The 20,644-nt window shown below is 37.5% G+C and overlaps 1 protein-coding gene across 6 annotated transcripts in view; it reads right to left on the reverse strand.

Moving 5' to 3' along the window:
- Positions 1–1,976: 1,976 nt before the first annotated feature.
- The window catches only part of NETO1 (neuropilin and tolloid like 1), a 69,329-nt gene continuing 50,661 nt past the window's right edge, over positions 1,977–20,644 (reverse strand). The window contains exons 7-11 of one of the 6 annotated variants that reach the window (XR_003923016.2): positions 20,132–20,360; positions 7,859–7,972; positions 4,999–5,557; positions 3,755–3,843; positions 1,977–2,509 (exon numbers count right to left, since the gene is read on the reverse strand). Coding sequence is in view for 5 of the 6 variants with exons in the window: in XM_030011776.2 (XP_029867636.1) it covers positions 3,769–3,829; positions 4,999–5,557; positions 7,859–7,972; positions 20,132–20,360 (963 nt within the window). In the remaining variant the exon portion in view is untranslated. Of the gene's footprint in view, positions 3,844–4,998; positions 5,558–7,858; positions 7,973–20,131; positions 20,361–20,644 lie in introns of those variants that run through there. The other 5 variants (XM_030011779.2, XM_030011776.2, XM_030011778.2 and 2 more) reach the window with 5 other exon arrangements.

Raw genomic sequence — 20,644 nt, forward strand, 5'->3', positions numbered from 1 at the left:
CTGCTATTTTGTGATACCAAACAAAAGTTAATCTTTACTGTTTGCAGTATAGTGGACTAGGTTATTATTGACATTGACTATATACAGAATATAATTACTTAAATATATCAATTATAATATTTTAATTGGGTTTGAATTTATTGTTGTTTATTTTTTAATTTTATAATTCGACCCTGTTCCCCCAGTATACACATATTTTGTCACTTACAGTGGTGTTTTTGTTTAAGGGTATAACTAGCTGTTAGACAACATGTTTCTAAAGGAGTTTCCAAGATCAAGTAAGCATTACCATTCTCACTTTGTTTGACCTGCTTTATTTACACAGGTTTTTATGTTTCTCACTCATGTTCCCTGATGGAATTCGTTTTTTTTAAGAAAGCAAGGATGTGCATGCAACATAATTACTAATAACCATGTCTTCTCCAGTTAAGTTCTCTCAGTCAACACTTCAGTGGAAAAAACATAAAATAGATTTCATTGTGTCCTTGTCTAGGAGGGACTAGACCAACTCTATGTTTCAGTAGGATTTAGGCACTTACATAGCAACTTTAAAATCCAAGGCTTCAGCATTTTTCTAGGTGACCAATATAATTCATTCAAAGCTAAATTCACATATTCAGATTTCTCCTTATATATTTATTAATATACTACCTCCATTAGTAAATATTTATAAATATACATAAATGTGTGTGCATGTATATGCATTTCTTTCAGCAAGTCTTTCATTCTTCCTTGATTTTATAATGGATGCATGGATGCATCCATTTTAAGCATGGATGTGGTAAATAACATAATATACTTAAGAAAGAATCACAAGATAGGACTTGGAAAGATTAAGGAAAAAAAACAGTGATAAAGTATATGAACTTGGGAAAGAGATACTGATCTGGAAATGAACTATTAGTGCATGCTAAAAATCCATGTAACTGAAAGACAACTCAATGATGCTCAATGACTGCAGAGGATGGAGGACTGGTTCTTGCAGCTAATATGTGATAACAAACAAATTAATCAAGCTAAAATCAAATTATGTAAAATACATTGCAAATACAGTGTACAAAAAAGGAGGCAAATACCTGAAACCCTTCTTCTTCTCATGTCATTCCTAAATCACATTTGTAGAAATTGTTTTGTAGAAATCAGATTTCCTGTATTTTTAATTATGTACATTATGTACTATATATTTAAATAGCTGATATAGATCACCTTATTTTTTATGTCTGTCTTTCAGGTTTTCTCTTTTCCCATTTATTTATACTTTGGGAAGATCCATGGAATTCTTCCCACTTTTTCAATAAAATTAGCAGAATTTTTATACAGAAAAACCTAACAATCATGAATGACGCTATGTTTAAGAAGGAACTGGGATTTGTTTTGAAACAGAATTTGGAAGATAAGACTTTAAATAGGTAATGAAACTGTGATTTTCTGCATGGTTATTGAGTTCTTAAATGAGGGAGGTTTCAACTTTACATAATTGTGGCTTTTCAACCTACAATAATTCCTTAATAACTTAACCTCTCAAGTTTGATTTAGGTGTTGGTTACTAGTGTTTATAACTTGCATTATCAATATCATTTTATCTTGCATAAGGAAGCAGTTTATATCTGTATCTCTAAAATTGGAGCCCAGCCATAACATTTGTATAACTGATAAAAATCTGCTACTCTGCTACACTGAAGCAAACTTCCTAATAATTGCCATGGAAATAAATTACTTAAGAGTAGAGAATTGAACACAAAGGTTATCATAAACCTTTTAAACTGAAATTAGGTGATCAACTTTATGTATTATGAATTCATTTAAATTTAAAAAAAATAATGTATTTTGCTTTTCAGTAAGTGAGGGATGAGAGAGAGCTGATTCTTTGATGTATCTGGTTTCAAGTTCCTAGGAGCTACATTTTGAGCTTGATCTTCCAAATTACACAAGATTTATAAATTTAGTAAAAGAAAACATTGCCATTAAACTCAAGGTAAGAAATTATTATACATTGTTTTATGTATCTTTATATAAAAAGTTACAAGTAGCAAGCATATGACACAGAAATGGAACAGTAACAGCAATAATTGTGAAAGCATGCTTTTTACAATGTATCTAAGAAAGGGATTTTTGCCAACTCAAATATTCAGTAACATACATGCAGATTATTTTCTCAATGTTAAATTCAGTCATATTGCTAGATGCTTATCCAACAAACATTTCTATTGAAGTGATTATGAATGGCTAAATACCTGATTTCAATAAATTGTTCCTGAAATTGGGAATTTAACTTGCAACAAAAAGAAGAGAGAAAAAGAAAAAGAGAAATGACCAATAAGCATAATAACCAAAGTCTTATTGCCTTCTAGTAATTTTACTCAACACTGTTTGCTGAATTTTGTCATGATATGAGAATAGCTGGTCAGAGAGTCCATAAAACCTCTAGCTGGTGTTTCCAAGGACGATTGTTTCACATTTCATTGTAGCATGTTCAAAATCACCCAGGAGCGCACTATTCTCAAGCAGTCTATATAATGAAAACAACGTACATATAACAAAAGTTCAATGTAAATCTTCTTCCACATATCACACAACATACAAGTAAATAACAGACATAAAACATATCAACTGAAATAAAACTAAGATTTAAAAAAAAAAAAAAAAAAGGACGATCTAAGTTAGGAGCTAATTTCTTCTTCAAGTTTGTAGCAAATCTCCAAATGTATTTAAAACCTAAGGAGCACTTGGTGGCCGGCAACCAAATTACAAAAGAAACATTATTGTGCAATGGGAATGTCTTGCTAAGGAAGTAGGATATGTCTGTACTTCTTAGGTTTGGATAAAGGCAATGAAATGAAATTGGAAACAAGTCCACTCTCTCTTTCAGACAGCTGAAATAATTCACTATAGATTTTTCCATTCAGAGTTTGCATGATTGCATGAATAGTTGTCTGAAAGCAAACCAAAGTTAAAATATGCTCTCTCTATGAGGAAAAATACAGAAAAATATTGACCTAAACTATCTAGGAGCAATAAAAGCATTGATGGATTCTTTCCCAGTAAAATTGCTGTATACATATATACACATATAAACATGTATATACACATCTATGTTTATATATATATATATACACACATATACATATATAAATTGACAGACTAGCAACTATCTATAACTACATTATAAACATCTGAGATTATGTTTATTGAGATTAAGTGTTGATAACAAATTATACAAAATGAAAAGCCTAGGAAAAGACTCAAAAAAGGAAGTTTAATTTGCAAACATTAACATTAGTGCTACAGAATCTCTAAATTTATCAGTACTACCACATACCCTTCCCCCAACACTTCACAAAGTTGAATGAATAAAATGAACTGAAAACAGATAGTTCCACATTTTCCTGGCTTGGGTTAGATTGCCAAGTTTTACATACTATTTCACATGCTGGGACTCTAAATTTTATTTTCATAAATAAAAAAATAAAACACCAGAGCCATGCAAAGCATCTGTCTTTATAATGTGTTTGGAATGAAGATTATATTTAGCTAGGGGATGATTATAGTGCTGTTGAGAATAAGGAATTAATAGATTTTGCTTAGTTTACAATGCTAAAGTGGTCATCTGTCTTTCAGTTTTCTCAGTATTCAAACCTGGCTCTCTCCATACAAGGTGACGTATAACTTGAGAACTAACATGCATTTTAGCAGTATAACAAATAAAATGGAAAGCAACAGATGGTTCAATTGTTGTATAGGTATGTTTACTTACCTCAAGTTTGTCCCTTAGACCCTAGTTGTGTTGTACTCAGACTCATGTTTGCTTAGAGACCCAATGAGGCAGAACCTGGAATGTTATGGCTATTTCATTCAAAATAATAATGTTTGCATAGAAAAAAAGAAATATATGCATATAGATACTTAATAAACAGTACACCTTGAATATCTGATCAATATTCATGAAGTAATTTACATTGGCATGCAATTAGATTAAAATAATCAAATAACTTATTCTTTTTAAGAGACAGAAATGCCTTAATGTGCAAAGAAAATATGGAGGGCATGTAAACAGTCACAAGAGTGCATAAATAATGCATGCAAGAGAAAACACAAATATATATAAAAAGTTTCTGTGTTCTTTTTCAAATAAATTGGTCATAAATGTTTCTGCTTTTCTTTTTCTTTTACTTGTAAACTTTTAATCATTCCTATTTACAGTCATTCAAAGTGCAAGATACAGTAGAAATAGCTCTTTTATTAAAAATATCATGCTTGACTTTTTTATTGATTAGAAAGATTCCTTTTAACTACATTCTTATATGTAAATATATGAGTATTCTCTATCCACTATGCTGTCTCATGTTCTAATCAATATATATATATATATATATATGTTAATATGACAAGCCAAGATACTGTGATTAATAATGGAACAGATACAGTAAAGTTTTGCAAATATTGTCATTCATTATATAAAAGATAATGTTTCATGAGAAAAGGGGTTTCCTTACCCCAGGATTGTCTTTCTCATTATTGTGCCATGCATCAAAATGGATACATGTATTTTTTATTTATTGATGTGTTGATTTAGAGATGCTAGACCAACAGTGGATGATACTCAAGGCCACCTCAGTTACATGGAAACCACATGTATGTGGCTCTTTCAAAAACTAGAGTCACACAAAATCTTCTTTGGTTTTTAAAAATTGTACCTGTTCTCTGTTGACTTGTGTGTGTATGCATGTTGCTATGTGTAAAATAGTAAAAGAAAAAGAAAGATATAAAGTAGAAAAGTAAAACTGAGATACAGGATCCTTCAGGAAACAGGAGCAGAGATGAGAGAAAGGGAAACAGGAAGAGAAAGGGAGAATATAATGGTATGTGCTATCAGGAAACAGAAATTTAAGCAATAAATAAAGAAGAAAGAAAATATGTCTTTACTGAATAAAGAGTGAATATGTTTGGGCAATCAAGTCCTTACACAATAGTCTTCATCAAAAATCTATTGATACTGACCGCTGAACAGCTTTATCATGTCTGGACAGCCTGTGACTTGTGGTTGGTACCTCTTCAATTTCGTCTATCTCGCACGCATCTGCAGCATCTTGTGAGTAGCTATGCTTCATGACAAGGATATTTCTCCTGTTCATGGGCTGAATGAGTGGTTTTACAGGCTGGGGTTGTATTTCTGTCAAGACAGAAGCATCTCTTGTGCTGAGGTTACTACGGCTGCCCTTAATGCTAGACACTTGTGATCCACAGTGATGGTCATGAATGCATTTTGAAGATGATCTCCGCAGTTTATGATAATTTTCAAAGTCATCTGCAACATCAGCAAGGTCAGCTGTAGGTCCTGTCCCTCTGAGGGTGCATAACTCATAATGAGGAGGCTCAAACACCTCCTGGAACACTGTTTGATCAAAGTCTGTTTTCCTTTGGACAAATTTTTTACGAGGCTGCTTGATCTGTACTATAACAGAGATAACAATGAGGATGATCACAATGCAAGAAGTCACCCCAATTATAGTCCCACTGGTATTGGTAAGTTGGTCCAATAGGTTAGCTTTTCTTTTTTCTGTGTGACAGGAGAAAAAAAAAAAAGCACAACATTAATTGCAGTTCAAGAATAAAACCAACCATGATGGGTTCACAGATTACTGCAAAGCTGAGCCTAGTCTGTGTCTGAGTTCACTTAATCAATCTCACTGACAAAAAGAGAAAAGGAAGAAAACAGGTATTTGTGAAAGCCAAATAAACACCACACAGGTCCTCTGTGTGCCTATTCACTTGGAAAGTGATTTATTCAGGGTATATTACAAGCTTAATGAAATAAGAGAATTATTTACATTTTTTATAAAAAGCAACCACCATAACAAGCAGATGGCTTTAGTGTCACCTCTGAACTCCATTTGCCTGCTAAAGCTCCCAAGACTGTTACAGATGTTCTCTTCATTATTTTCTGTCTCTTCCAGTAAATATATGCAACTAGGACATTAGGACCAACGAAAATGCAAGACTTCACAGGATTTTAAAATAAATTCTTCTTTGCATTGGGAACTTTGGTGAAGTCCTAATATTTGTGAGCTGACAGGGACTGTTGACAGTATTCAATGAAAAAGCTAAATCGGGAGAAAATAGAAAAGTTATTCAAACTGAGGTTTCCGAAAGGAAAAAAAAAAATCTGTGCTAGTTATTTCTTTTGTTCCTGACCTATTAATTACCACAACCTTTCTAAACACCCATAAAAATCCAAAAGCTGATCCTACCTACTATCCTTTACTGAGGGGCTTCTAGGAAGTTAGCCAGCAAATTCAGCATTGTGAATGAAGAAAAACAGAAAACATGCAATAAAATAACAAAAAGAAAAGCAGTTTCACCCTACTGTTGTGTATATTTCTCTGTGATTTGCTTTGAAATGGCTGCAGACACATGAGACGGTGACTGAGCCTTGTAGAAATCCAAGCTGAAAGCATTCGCATCAGTCTCGCAGAGGCATGGCAAGACTTGACAACTGTGATTAAGTTTCAACACCCGGTTTAGTGTAATTTTTCCTGGCAATGTAAAACATATCAAAGGACTTAATGAAAAGCCTTTGAAATGAAAGTTATTGGCACCAAAACAATAACATCCATCTCTTCATAATCTCCTAGATACCAAAAGTGAACTTTTCAGTACTCCCAATTGCCTACTCTTGTAGATTCACCTGGGGTTTCTCTAACTGACTGACACAGACTCTGGGGAAGCAGCAGAGTTAGAAAAAGCAACACAGCAGCAAGCAACCTTTTTGCTGGAATCAGCAAACCTCCTTTTACTAGTCAGAAAAACAAGAGAGGATAAATGCACAAGACCCAATAAAAAGATACTTGGCAAATGAAAGATGAAAATCATTCTGGAAATTAAAGAGAGGGAAAGGTTTTCGCTTTTCCTCTGTGCTGAAGAAGTAGAGAACAGATAATTATTTCCCAATCGTATGTTTAGTTTCTTTGAAGAATATTATGCCATGCCACAGTTTTTCTGTGTTCTTTTGAAGTATGTTTTCATTTGTGTTTTACCCTATTGCACTGCTTGTCAGGATTTTACAGGCTTCAGCAGATTTATGAACTGACTGCTAATCCACCTAGTTCTGAATTTTTTCTTGATTGGTTCCTAAATTTGGCACATCCCATGTTTCCAGGAACAAATCTCCGGTAGTGAGGGGGGGCGGGAGGGAAGCGAACTGTCTCCCTAGCCAGCGATGTAAGTTAGTTATGCTCTTTTCCCTGAAGACAATGCAGATGCTGATTTTTTTTTTTTTTTTTCCCAGAAACACAGAGCAGTATTTAGAAACCATTGTCAGCACCTGGTTAGGAACATCAGTCCCTACCTACGAAATAGACATTATGCCTGATTTCCTGTGCTTGTTCCTTGCTCTTCAATTTCACTTGATTATAGGTAGATTTGGTTGCTTTCTTACAGTGTTACTTCCATTCCACCTTGGCTTTCTAGCCCATCTGGGCCATTATGGGCATGGCATGCAGCTAAAAGACACCTGCTACCCATATGTTACTCCACTACAAAGGTAACTGTGGCAAAGGAACCAAAATATGACTTTTAATTACGTTTTAGATTTTACGGCAAACAGAAACCAAGTGATCAGAAAGCCTGCCAGAAAGACATAACCAACACAAATCAACACCAAGCAAAACAAATGCAAACACTGAAAGTATCCATTGGTATTTTACCTCTCTTCATTTTCTCTATTGCTTGATGTATGTTCTCCCTGAATTACTCTTTCTGAGCTTTGACCCATATGGCACATTCTTAAAAAGAAACTAAGGATAATATGCTGTATCCAATGCAGTCTAAATGAATTGACATTTCCAATTCTACACATTACCTTTGCAGTGGTTTTCATCCCAAGGATACACACAATTCTGGAGTCCATTGCAGACCAATGTATTATTAATACACATATTACTGTGGCAAAAGAATGTGTTGGCTTCACAAGGGGCTAAAAACAAGAGAGAAAAAGCTGATATTAAGTAGTAAATCATTCAGCTCTCCACAGCAAACACATCCAGGAGTGATCATGTAATCTGTAATAGGAAAAAGCTATACAACACAGGTTCCTTATATATAATATTCGACATGCAGCATTGAGAGCACTCAAGTCACACACTGTTTATTATTCTGTGGCAAGAGATTTTCAGTTCTGTCTAAGATGGATGGACTTTCCCATAGTCTGAGTCTCGTGGCTGTGCTGGGTTGGCCCCCCATACATTGGTGGGGGGGTCACTGATGTGTTATCAACAGTTTTAGCCACAGATCCAAAACACAGCACCTATGCGCTGCTATGAAAAAAAGTTAACTGTATCCCAGCCAGATCCGGTGTATAGGAAATAATTTGTTTTTAAGTTTGTTCCTGAAACTCCAGTTTTATATGAAAACTTGTGTGACTTAAAGAAGATATGTACTTTAGTGCCCATATCAATGATCCCTGAACATTTATACACAGAGAAAAGAAAATTATTTAAAAACCCTTTTGGTCATAAGAAAGGCTACAGTAAAAAGTACCCCTTTGATTGCAAGTGTGAAGATTAAAAAAAGCAACAGTCTTCAGTGTCCCTGAAGCCCATGGTCTAGGAGAATCATGCAGATTAAAGCTGGAGGGTGAAGGCTTTACTGAAGACTATGTACTATTACTGTGAAAAAGCAGCTTGGAAGCCATCAGAAGGAATTTTACACGCTGCTAAACTGTGCTACTTACTGAAGTGTTGGGAGATCCTTAGGTGTTGGGGTTGTACAGATACTACTCCAAAATCATATAACATAGTAAAAATAAACCAGAAATAAAAAAAAACAAACCAGAAGATCTGCCTCCATTTAGAAAAAGAGCTACAAACTTTATCAGTGCTAAATCAGTAAAAATTAACTGTTCATGTATTTTATTAGCTCAAACAACTCAAATCTTTATTATAATTATTTTTAAGGGAAAGTTAAAAAATAACCTAAGACCCTTAACTAATTGGAAAGGAGTTATGATGCTCATATTACTGATAGTTAGAATTTGATGCTTCGTGACAGTTTTTCTCCTCTGCAACTTTAAAAGCAGTTCCTATGACAACATATATCCATAGCCCAGAGACTGGCTCAGAGCAGATGACTGATTCAGTGGTTTACTAACTAAGGACAGTACAAAGGATTTATATTGTAGAAGTTAATGTTTCTATACATCATGTCAAGAAATCCACTTTTCAATAAGTGCTTAAGTTGAGATATCCATAACTGACTATAATGGCTTCTTCAGAGCAGTTATGGTCTGTTAAACAAACAGTAAATGCCATCAAAACTTGTACACACCCCCGAATATGCAACCATACACTCAGATATAACAGTATATGTATACTGTATCTCTTTATCTCTTAGCCAATGCAGAAGACTGATCAGCCAGACTGGTTCTGCCCACTGTTCAATTTTTGGAAAAATCTGGTATACCATCTCCTAAGCTGCAGTGACCCTGATCGGGTGTTAAGTTTGTTACAGGAAGGATTTCACTTTAAACTAGACAGAATGAGCAGAACAACACACGTGCATATTAGCAAGAGAGGGTGCTTTGGGACCATCCTTATCTATCTGTTGCTGTCATTTGGGGACAGTGAGGGCTGAGCCTGGAGGATATGGTGTCACATCATGATGTGACACATCATATAGGGAACCCACCAGAGATACTGTCATCCTTTCAGAGTCTAGCTGCAATCCCTGTTTCTGGGCAAGGCAAGGATCTTTTGGGACTGGTTCTTTCCAACACACAGGAAGAGTCTCACTGCCTGCTCTAAGCAAAAAAGTGAAACACAAAGGGAGAGAATTTATGAAAGGGAGACCTAAGTAGCCATCCATTCAAAATACATGGTAGTAAGTAGGAAGTGCACAAGAAAAGAAGACCCAAATGACAAATGGAGAAAGCACAAGGAGTGACAGGGGAACAAGGGAAAAAAAAAAAGAAGTGCAGGATTAGGAAAGTTTATGCTAATAAAGCCATAAAGAAGAAAAAAAGACCCACCAAAACACCAAAAAACATGCAAAGTGGCATGAAAGGCCTTAGAAGTGAAGTGGTGAGGACAGAGTGCTGTGTCTGAGCAGGTAGAACCTCCTAGATGTCTATGGCTTGCTCCTGCCACTTTAAAATCAGTCTGAATACAATAGCAAAGAAAGGATTAATAGTGGAAAAACAATCTCTAAAAGAATAGAGAACAATTTAAAGGAAGGAAGGACAATTGTGCAAGGCAGAAATAAAGGAATTTAGAAGTATAGTGGTGGTAAGTAGAAAAATAGAACTAGAGGAAAGTAGTAAAGGAAATGAAAGGAAGAGGAAGAAAGAAAGAACTGCGCAGCAGAAATAGATGACAAGGCATTCTGCACTGAAAGGAATGACAAGAGATTTTACATCAAATTAAAAACATTAGGAAATGTTTCAGGAATAAAAGAAAAAATAAGAGCAGTACAAAAGATATTTTTTGCAGGTTTAAGAACAAGGGATAATTATGCAAAGTGATGGCGGGGAGATCTGGAAATGAAAGGCAAGAGAAAGGAAGAAAAAAGAAAGAAAATTTCTGTTTCTCTACATTGTGCTGTTGAACTATGGAGGAAAGAGATGTTATGTGACTAAATGTCAAAACTAGATGAATAGAGAGGCAGAGCAATTTCAAGGTACAGCAAACTTAGCATGAGAGAAACCCAAATGTAAGATTCCTAAACCTAATGACAAACAGCCCCCTCTTGTTCATGTTTATAAAATTAGTATAGTCAAGTCCTCTCTGTGGTTCCTTGAACCTGGAGTGTATCAAGCTGGACAAGAAATCAATATATTTTCCCCACTCTAATGAAGGCTTTTTGTTGGAATGAATGAAAGCATCAAGGGAAGCTGAAAACTTGTCAGTCCCATTGTACATTGGAGGAATTAGGTTTTTTGCCCTTGAAGAGGCACAGCAAAGGGGTCTTGGGATGGCGCATCAAGAACATTCTAGTAATAGCAAAAAGATAAATGAACTGGTAGTAAACAGGATTCTTTTACAGCAAGAGGGATCTGGTCCTGATGCTTTCCTGAAGCTGTTACAGAACCCAGGATGGGAGTGGAATCAAGCAGACAAGGTACGTGGAAGCAACACTTGATAGCTTAACCTGTCTTGGACATCATCTCTGGCAACGCCTCAATATGTAAATGTTTAAACCTGTGGAAAGGTTGTGGATGTTTTCACAAAAGGAAGCATATGCTATCATTAGCTTCAACTAGATAAAGCACCACAAACCTCTCCACCCAGCAGAAGCTCTAATCTACCAGTCTATGATCTTCCTCATGACTATATAAATGCCCTTTATATGAGAGAGCAGTGAAAATGCACAGAGCTCTGCCTTGGGTTGGGAGAGGAGCCAAGTGAGAGTTTTTGGGTCAGGATTAGTGGGAAGCCCAGTGTTGGCCCACAGCTACCAATATTGTAGTTGGTGTCTGTCTCCTACGAGCTACCTGATCAGGGACAAGAAGTAGATGAAACCTTCTTCAGACAGCTGGAAGAAGCTTCACGTTCTCAGGCCCTCGTCCTTATGGGGGATCTTAACCACCTGCTATCTGTGGAGGGCAACACAGGAGGGCACGAGCAGTACAGGAGGTTTCCAGAGTGCATTGATGATAACTTTGTGATACAGGTAATCAAGGACCTGATAAGGGGAGTTCTGCTGGGCCTCGTACTTATATAAACAAGGAAGAACCGGTCGGGGATGTGAATGTTGGGTGCAGCCTTGGCTACAGTGATCATGAGATGGTGGAGTTCAGGATGCTGCAAAAAGGGAATAAGGCAAAAAGCAGAATCACAGCTCTGGGCCTCAGGAGAGCAAAATTTCACTGTTGAGGGTTCTGAGGGGTCTGCTTGGAAGAATGCCTTGGGAGGTCTCCAGGGTTCCAGGAGAGCTGGTTGATTCTGTAAGATCACCTCCTCCACCCTCAATAGTTGTCTATCCAGACAAGCAGAAAATAAAGTGAACGTGGCAGTTAGCTTGCATGGATGAACAATGAGCTCCTGACTAAACTCAAACATAAAAAAAGACACATGCAACAGGTGGCAGCAGGGTCGGATGACCCCAGCAGAAATATAGGAGCACTGACCAAACATGCAGTGACACAGTTAGGAAAGCTGAAGCCCACCTGGGGTTGAATCTGGTGAGGGCTGTAAAGGGCAACAAAAAGGACTTCTACAGGTATGTCAGCTGCCAAAGCAAGATGGGGGAAAATGTGAGTGTGATGCTGAATGGGGCAGGGGACTTGGTGACAAGGGACATAGAAAAGGCTGAGGTACTGAATGCCGCCTTCTCCTCCATCTTTCTTTGGTGGGATTTGCTTTTTGGAGTTCCAAGCACGTGAGATGAGGGAGAAAGCCTGGAGCAAGGAAGACTTACCCTCCGTGGAAGAGGACCAGGTTAGGGAATATTTAAACAAACTGGACAGACACGAGCCCATGGGCTCTGATGTGATGCCCCCAGTAGCTGGCTAATGTCATTATGAGGCCACTCGATTATCTCTGAAATGTCATGGTGATTGGGGGAGGTTTCCGAGGACTGGAAGAAAGCAGATGTCCCCCCGTCTTTGAGAAAGGTGAGAAGGAGAATCCTGAGAGCTACAGGTCAGTCAGCCTCATCTTGATCCCTGGGAAGGTGACAAAGCAAATAATCCTGAAAACCATTTCCAAACACATGAAGAAGAAGAGTGTTGTCTGCATGGACTTATGAAAGGGAAATGATGCTTGACCAACGTGACAGCCTTCTACGACTGGCTGACTGGCTTGGTGAGTGAGGGGAGAGCAGTGGACATTGTTTCTCTACTTAAGAAAAGATTTCAACACTGTTTCCCATAATATCCTGATAGACAAAGTGATGAATATGGGCTAGATAAATAGACTGTGAGTTGGACTGAAACTGGCTGAACTGCCAAGCTCAAAAAGTTGTGATCAGTACCACGAAGTCCAGCTGGAGGCCAGTCACTAGTGATGTACACCAGGGGTCAGTGCTGAGGCCAATACGCTTTAACCTCTTCATTAATATCCTGGATGATGGGACAGAATGTATCCTCAACAAGTTCGCAGGCAGTGCAAAACTGGGAGGACTGGTTGATAGACCAAGTGGTTGGGTTGGGTGGCTGTACAGATGGGCCTCAATAGGTTGGAGAAACAGGAACTTCAAGCAGATCAACAAAAGGAAATGCAAAGTCATGTGCCTGGGGAGGAATAACTTCATGCACCAGTATGTGCTGGGGATTGACCATCTGGAAAGCAAGTCTGCAGAAAAGGTGCTGTTGTGCAGTAAGCTGTCGATAAGCCAGCAATGTGCCCTTGTGGCAAAGGCGGCCACCAGTATCCTGGGCTGCATTAGAAAGAGCATTGTCAGCAGGTTGAGAGATGTGATCCTTCCCCCCTCCTCAGCCCCAGTGAGGCCACATCTGCAGTACTATGTCCAGTTCTGGGCTCCTCAGCACAAGGGAGACATGGACGTAGTGGAGTGAGTCCAACAAAGGGCCACAAAGACCATTAAAGGCTCGGATCATCTGACATATGAGGAGAGGCTGAGAGAGCTGGGACTGTTCAGCCTGGAGAAGAGAAGGCTTGTGGGGACTCCCATCAATGTGTACAAATACCTGATGGGAGGGAGTAAAGAAGACAGCACCAGGCTCTTCTCAGCAGTGCCCAGTGGCATGACAAGAAGCAATGAGCACTAAATGAAATACACTGAATTCCCCTTAAATGCAAGAACAAACTTTTACTTTGAGGCTGGTCAAACACTGTGCAGGTGCTTGGCTTCCCAGAGGGGTTGTGGAGTGTCCATCACTGAAGATATTCAAAACCCAACTGGACACAACCCTGAGCAACCTGCTGCAGCTGACCCTGCTTTGAGCAGGATTGGACTAGACCATATCCCGGAGTCCCTTCTATCCTCAACCCTTCTGTGACTCTCTAAAGAGATGGCGTCATAATTAAAGTAACAGCTGGGAACACACAGTTGTGTTATTTCTCCTGTGTCCCAAAGCTGCCTTGAGTCAAGCTCTGCCAAGGTACTGGCCTAGAAATAAGTGAGACAGCATATTCAGCACAATGAACAATTCATATTGATTATAACACAAGCAAGCAAATTAGAACTATACATAAAATTCAACCTGATGTATTTTAATAACTTCACGTCTTTTTGATAAATTGTTGGATTTTAACAGCATGAAAACACTATAATTTAAATGAAAACACTAATTAAAGAAAAAATTATTATTAAAGGTTCTTTTTCCAGTTTGGATTTGCACCAATAATTATTTTTATATAAAACTATCGTTTATATAAAGTAATATATACAAAATGAAAAACTTTAAACACTTTCATTCTGCAGTATTTTTAACGATAATATTTTCTTTTAAAAAATTTGTGTCGTATGTGTAGGGATACCTTGTATCTTAATATACAAACAGATTTTATAGTTATTGAATTAATTATAATGTAACATCTGCTTTGCAACAAGTATTTATACTGAACACAAGATGGTGCACTTATCCTAGAAGATATATAAGCAAGTGGGTTAACAGGAATAGACATGATATCGCAGAGTTTTTTTCAGGTTTAGGAAACCTGTACTTTAAAAAATCCTATAGTAATAACCCTACTTCTGTCATCTGGCATGTAAATATATTTTGTTTGTAGTACAAGTTAGGGGATTGTTATAATGATCATATTTCCAGAAGGTTACCATCACAGTATTAAAAAAACCCTGAGGTTAGTATTTGAAGGTTACTGCTCTCAAAATTTATTAAAATTGAGCCAATAGATTTGTCTATATTTTCTTACTACTGGAAGGTTTTGGGAATACACATGGAGCCAATAATCTATACTTTTTCATTTATTAAGGCAAAATTATCACAAATTCTTTTAATCCTGAATAGCCCTAAGGCAGAGAAACAAAAAGAGCGTTAATAGTTCTTCCATACGCCATGTTTACAAACATGAAATAAGCAGTCATATTTTATATTTTAAAAAATACTGCTTTCACTGAGACAATAAATAAATAATCACGAGTAATACATGGACATTTATACTATAAAATAACAATATTTGTAAAGCACTACAGCAATTAAATATTCTGTGTGTTATGAATAATTATTGTACTATTGTGATGTTATGACATTAACAATAAAATACATTATCTGTGTGTGTTGAGCACCATTTTATTGGGCATTACAGGATACTTTGGGTATAAAATGCAAACACAGCCAGGTCAAAACATGTTTACAAGATGAAGCCAAAAGCTGACTTGTTACGGACCTGGTGTGAAGCCTGGCTGTTCCATTTCAGTGCAGTGCTTTCCCCAGCGCACTTACACTGTTTCTCAGCACCATGCAGAGTTAGTGCAACTCCTTTGCTTCTAGGGTGTGAACTAGCTCTGAGCAAGCTGGCTTGGGTGTCTACACCGTACTTCATTGAACCGTGTGGATTTACCCTTTGAGCCTGTTTCAAGACAAGGGTTTCAGTCCGTGACTCCCTAATCTTAGATGAATGCCCTGTCCTACTTGCTATTTTTAGGCTTCTCTCTTTTCCCCTCTTCCCTTCTTGTCATAGCATTTTTGAGAGGTCTTGCTTTCTCCTGAGGGTGAATGGGAAAATTCTGACATCTTAACAATGGCTAGATGTGAGAAATATTTTACAGCAAACTTGTTAGACATTTCACACCTACTCCTCACGCACTCAGGATAGCTCATTGCATCACGCTCTGCATATGAATTCTTTAAGTATAGATCATTTGGATTTTCCCACTGTTTCTTACTGAAAAATAGAGCTTGTTTTCCTTCACAAGAGAAAGAAAAATGAAATTTTTTAGGTGTTCCTTGAATCATCCTTGAAACAGAGGAAGAAGTTTTCTCTCAGCCTCTCCAAGGAACAGTTCATCAGTCATACTGAGAGACTGTTTCACTTATTTACGAAAATTATAAAATTATTAAGATGGTTTTAGTACCACACACTACAAGGATATTACCTAAAGTAAAATTACTTATCTTTTCATTTGCCACTAATGAAAAAAAAATCTTATTAAAATACAGCTCTTAGAAACTTGAAAATGAAATGTGCTTAATACCGAATTTTCCCGCTCAGCCACCTTCAGACAGCTCTGTTCAAGATAAATGTAACTTTTACAGATATTTAATACCAGATGCACATCGATAATCTGGTCTTTAAAATACTCCTATATGTGGTTTCATGGGGTTTTTTTGATATATGAACCCACTCGAGATTGGCAGCTCAGGAGCATGTGCTCAGAGCTCCAGTCTGTGTTCAGTTTATACACTCTAGGCACCACAAACAGTTATTTTGTTCAGGGTCAGAGGGTCATTGGGATGCTTAGCCAGTGAGGGTTTTTCACTAGAGATAGCTGCAAATAGCGCAGAGGGGAAGAAAATCACAGATGAGTGCTCACCAGTAAGGAGGCAATCCCAAAGTTTTCTTTTTCCTATATTAGTGTGGAAGCAAGGAGCAAAACCAGCAATCTATTTACACTCCTAAGTCCTTGCAAAGGGAAACCATCTCTTCGCATGAGTTGCACTTATCGCTTTGTTGTTCCCTTTCTCAGGAGTTCCCTTTGCATTACCACAACACACACAGTCCTTAATACTGCATACCTGTAGTGCCTTTTCCCCATTAGAGAACTGCCCATGTTGGGGTGAGCATCTTCAGGGATTCTGGCTGTAAACAAGGTCTTGAGTGCTGTTACTCAATAAAGCTATGCACTACTCTTCTAAACACGGCTCTAGATTTCTATCCAAATACAGGTTTTGTTAATAAAAAGAAAATGATAGAACTTGTGCTTCTTTAGAAAAGCCACATGTGACAGGGCTTTGAAAACAGGATTAGAGCTCAAAGGGGCAACAAAATAAGAGAAGGAATGGTATTTTTCTGATCTGGAGTTTGTGATGCAGGGCTAGGGATGGAGAAGGAAGCAGTGCTACCAAATAGCAGTCAGAGGTGAGAGAACGAATGTCTTGCCTGTTGCGCATACAGAGGGATTTTCTCTTATCCCATACACCCTGCTTCTACGAATCTGCTTTTAGGTTAAAGCGTAGGTGTGTCTGCTCAGGAGCAGCTCTTTGAAGAAGCTGTAGGTGTAGCATGTCTGTCATTAATCAGGCTGGAGATCACTCTCAGAGTCATGGAAAATGAAATGAACAGTTAGTCAGCGGGTGAAAAAACAAAGACTCATTTTTCAAGTCTTCTTACCAGAAGAACAGACACCTTTTGATGATAGCAGCTTTCTTGTTTTCCTTTATCTGATTCTTAAATTAATTTATTGGATATTTAAAGTCTATTGTAGGCAGTGACTACCATACACAAAAATATGATTAGATATATATGCTTAGAAGATATAGTAAAGATTAAAAAGGTAAGGACATAAGCAGACAAAACCCATAATGATAGTTAGAACAGCTAATAATACTGATCATGAAATATCAGATCATCACTCTAAATTACCAGCTATTATGAATTAATTGGTTATTAAGTGTTACTTAGAGCTCTACTACTATTTTGATGTTGTGAGAATCATTACTGATTTTCTGGCATAGGAAATTTAACAACTTCTTGCATTGTATGCCTTTCCTTCAGACATATTTATAGCACTGCTGCTCTGCAGAGCATCACTGCTAGAGGTTTGGAAACTTGTAAGACCACTTTTTAGATGCCAACAAAAGAAGACATGTATTTCAAATGTAAGTAAGTGGAGCACACTGATCAAGCCGCATGAAAATAATCATATAAGAAATGTCTTCAAAATTTCTCTGTTCTACACAAATGTCAAGTCCCCAGGAAACAGCTCTATAACAAGAATTAACACTGAACAGACTTGCACAGAAAGAAAATGTTCCTCAGGCTAAGTAGCCTGTTTCCACAAAAAAGCACTTCCAGTTCACAGAGCTTTGTGTAAGGGAAGACTCACAATCTCGACAACTTCACACTAAGGAGAGGAACTTGGGGAGCTACATATCGCAACACCTCCCGGTCATTCCCACAGCAACGGTAAAGACAGGAATTTTACTTTGTCACTCTTTCCCATGCATATAACCACAACATAAATTTTGTTTCTTTCTCAGCTCTAGGTGAACAAAATAGCTTTTTTCTTCTTTCTTTGTCCCCAAGTAGAGACACAGGTGTCTGTTCCCTGATGCACATCTCCCTGAATGAGGTCTGACATTCCTTCTCTTCCATGCAGATCATCTAATTATTCCCACAGACTGCTGAAAGACGTTGCAGTTACATGCTCTGAGCTGTGTCTCGCAGTGCGCACGCTGGACATCTGCTCCAGCTGACTCCTGACAGCCAGCACCCGTCTGCGGCATAGGGCAGCACTTACAGACAACTGACATGGCACAGAAAGTACAATCTGCATCACCTTTATATCTTTAAAGTCAATTCCCAGCATTAAAACCACAGATGCAGTTGCTTCTGCTATTTATGAGCAGGCTGTGTATACATATCTCAAAGCACAATTTAGCCCTTAATAAATTTTCAGCTTTTAGCGTGCAATGACTGTTCAGAATAAATTTACAGAAAACACATCATGTTAATGTTTTCAACTTCCCAGTCAGAATACCCTGCAGTATAAACTATCGTCTGCTTACAGGAACGGAGTAGCTGGTAAGATGTAGCATGTCAGGTAAATATATTAGGAATACTATATGAGAAAAAACCACATTTTTCCTTATTTTCCTTTAAAATATGAAAGCCTTGCAAACACACACTTATTCAAACCTTCATTTCAAGTTAGTCATCATAGTGCTTCACTCTCCAGTTCTTTATATGCTGTGAACCTCCAGTGCAGTTGTTTCTAAGGTAACAGATCAGGATGCCTTGTGAAAAAAATGAATCAGATCTTGAATATTCAAGACATCTCCAGTTGCAGAAATGAGAAAAGGGCAGTATCATCTCAACTGAGGGTTCTCAATATCTTTTAGGCCCTGGCCTGATTTACAGACAAGAAAAATATAATCCACCCTAAGGCTGCAGTGTGAGAGTACAGTGGCGTATGCAGTTTCAGGCATGTAGACTGTCAGAAATTTTTAATCAGAGCCATAATTAAGGAATTACGGAGGCTGTTCTCAACAGAGTCTTACTGCGTCGTTGCAGGGTACACACACACAGAATACAGATGAAGAATGTGTTTGGTAGGATTGTGCCTTCATTCCAACTGCTGACAGCGACACAGAAATCTGCCTGTCAGACATGTGATGTGCAAACCAAAAAATACATTAAAAATCAACATGAATCAGCATGTGAAAATAAATGTGTATACTCCTTCCTCAAGGGACCAAATATGCATTATTTTCATCAAAGAAAACAAATCGGTATCTTTCACAGGTGATTACCTGTGATTACCCATTTTAAGTGAATGGGGTTATTGGGTTTTGTTGAGGGTTTTTTGTGGTTTGTTTATTTTTTTAAACTGGCTAGAACTACCTTTTGTTTCTTTCAAAGGCTGTTTTGCTTATTATCTGAGTCTAGAAATCATATAAACATATGAATGCAGGCAAGGTGCGTAGACAGAATATTAACCAAAATATCCTGTAAGGCTTCTACAAAACTTCTCTTACTACAAAAAAACCCTAAATTCCTTGCTTAACAATATCTGACATATACGTTTATTGATATATGCATTCTGGAATATGCACAAACACACCCATCATCTGTGATAAAATAATCATAAGGTGCTTTTCAAACACCCATCATAATGAGATCTAAAAATCAAATTAATAGAAAAGGATCAGGCTTGATAAAAACCTTCAGAGCTCTATTGTTTTCCATGTCATATATGGGAAAACTGAGACATAGCAGCCCGGTAGCTTGGGGATCAGATAAAAGTCACAGTCATACAACTAGACAGGTCGTGACTACTTGTACCTGTCTTCCTGTCTCTGAATCCTGTGCTCTATCTACTGCATTACAAATTATTGCACACTATAAATGGTTGGAATAAAAACTGTTCTGAATATTTACATAGCTTGTTTGGGAACATTCTTCAGTGACTACTCTGCACAAAGAAAACATTAACAGTTTTAGGGACTTGTATCATTTAACAAACTGAAAGGCGGACATATTGATTAGGGTCTTACGTTCTTGGAAAGATGTGAAGAGCATCTGGAATCGGCTGTTTCGACTGCCTTCATCTGCCCACATGCGGATTACACCCAGACCTGTCCGCAGCATTACATCATTAGCAACGGTGCTGCAAAACTTTGCTTTCAAATCCTCCACGGAGCTGCTTCCGTCATAGACAGCTACAAAATTCCTTTTGCATTCATTGGAATTCTGCATCTCATAGTCCAAGAATCGCAAATAGATCTATGAAACAAGCAAACAACAAATGCAACATGTACAGACATTTGAGAATGACTAAACAAACATTAAATACCTTTGCTCTACCTTGTGGGAGAAAGACTACATACCACCACCATCAACATAATTTTTCTGGAGCTCATGATCTATAGGCCACTTCCCTGGAAGGGCATTAATATGGAAACTGGGCACTGTTTATACTTCCAGGTATTTTGTCTTGCTTCAAAGTAGAATCTAGTGGAAGATCTAGATCCTAATTTCCAAATATATAGCCGTCCTTGAGAAGTATA

The sequence above is a fragment of the Aquila chrysaetos genome, chromosome 4 (genome assembly GCF_900496995.4).
Source record: "Aquila chrysaetos chrysaetos chromosome 4, bAquChr1.4, whole genome shotgun sequence".
NCBI classification, from domain to species: Eukaryota; Metazoa; Chordata; class Aves; order Accipitriformes; family Accipitridae; genus Aquila; species Aquila chrysaetos.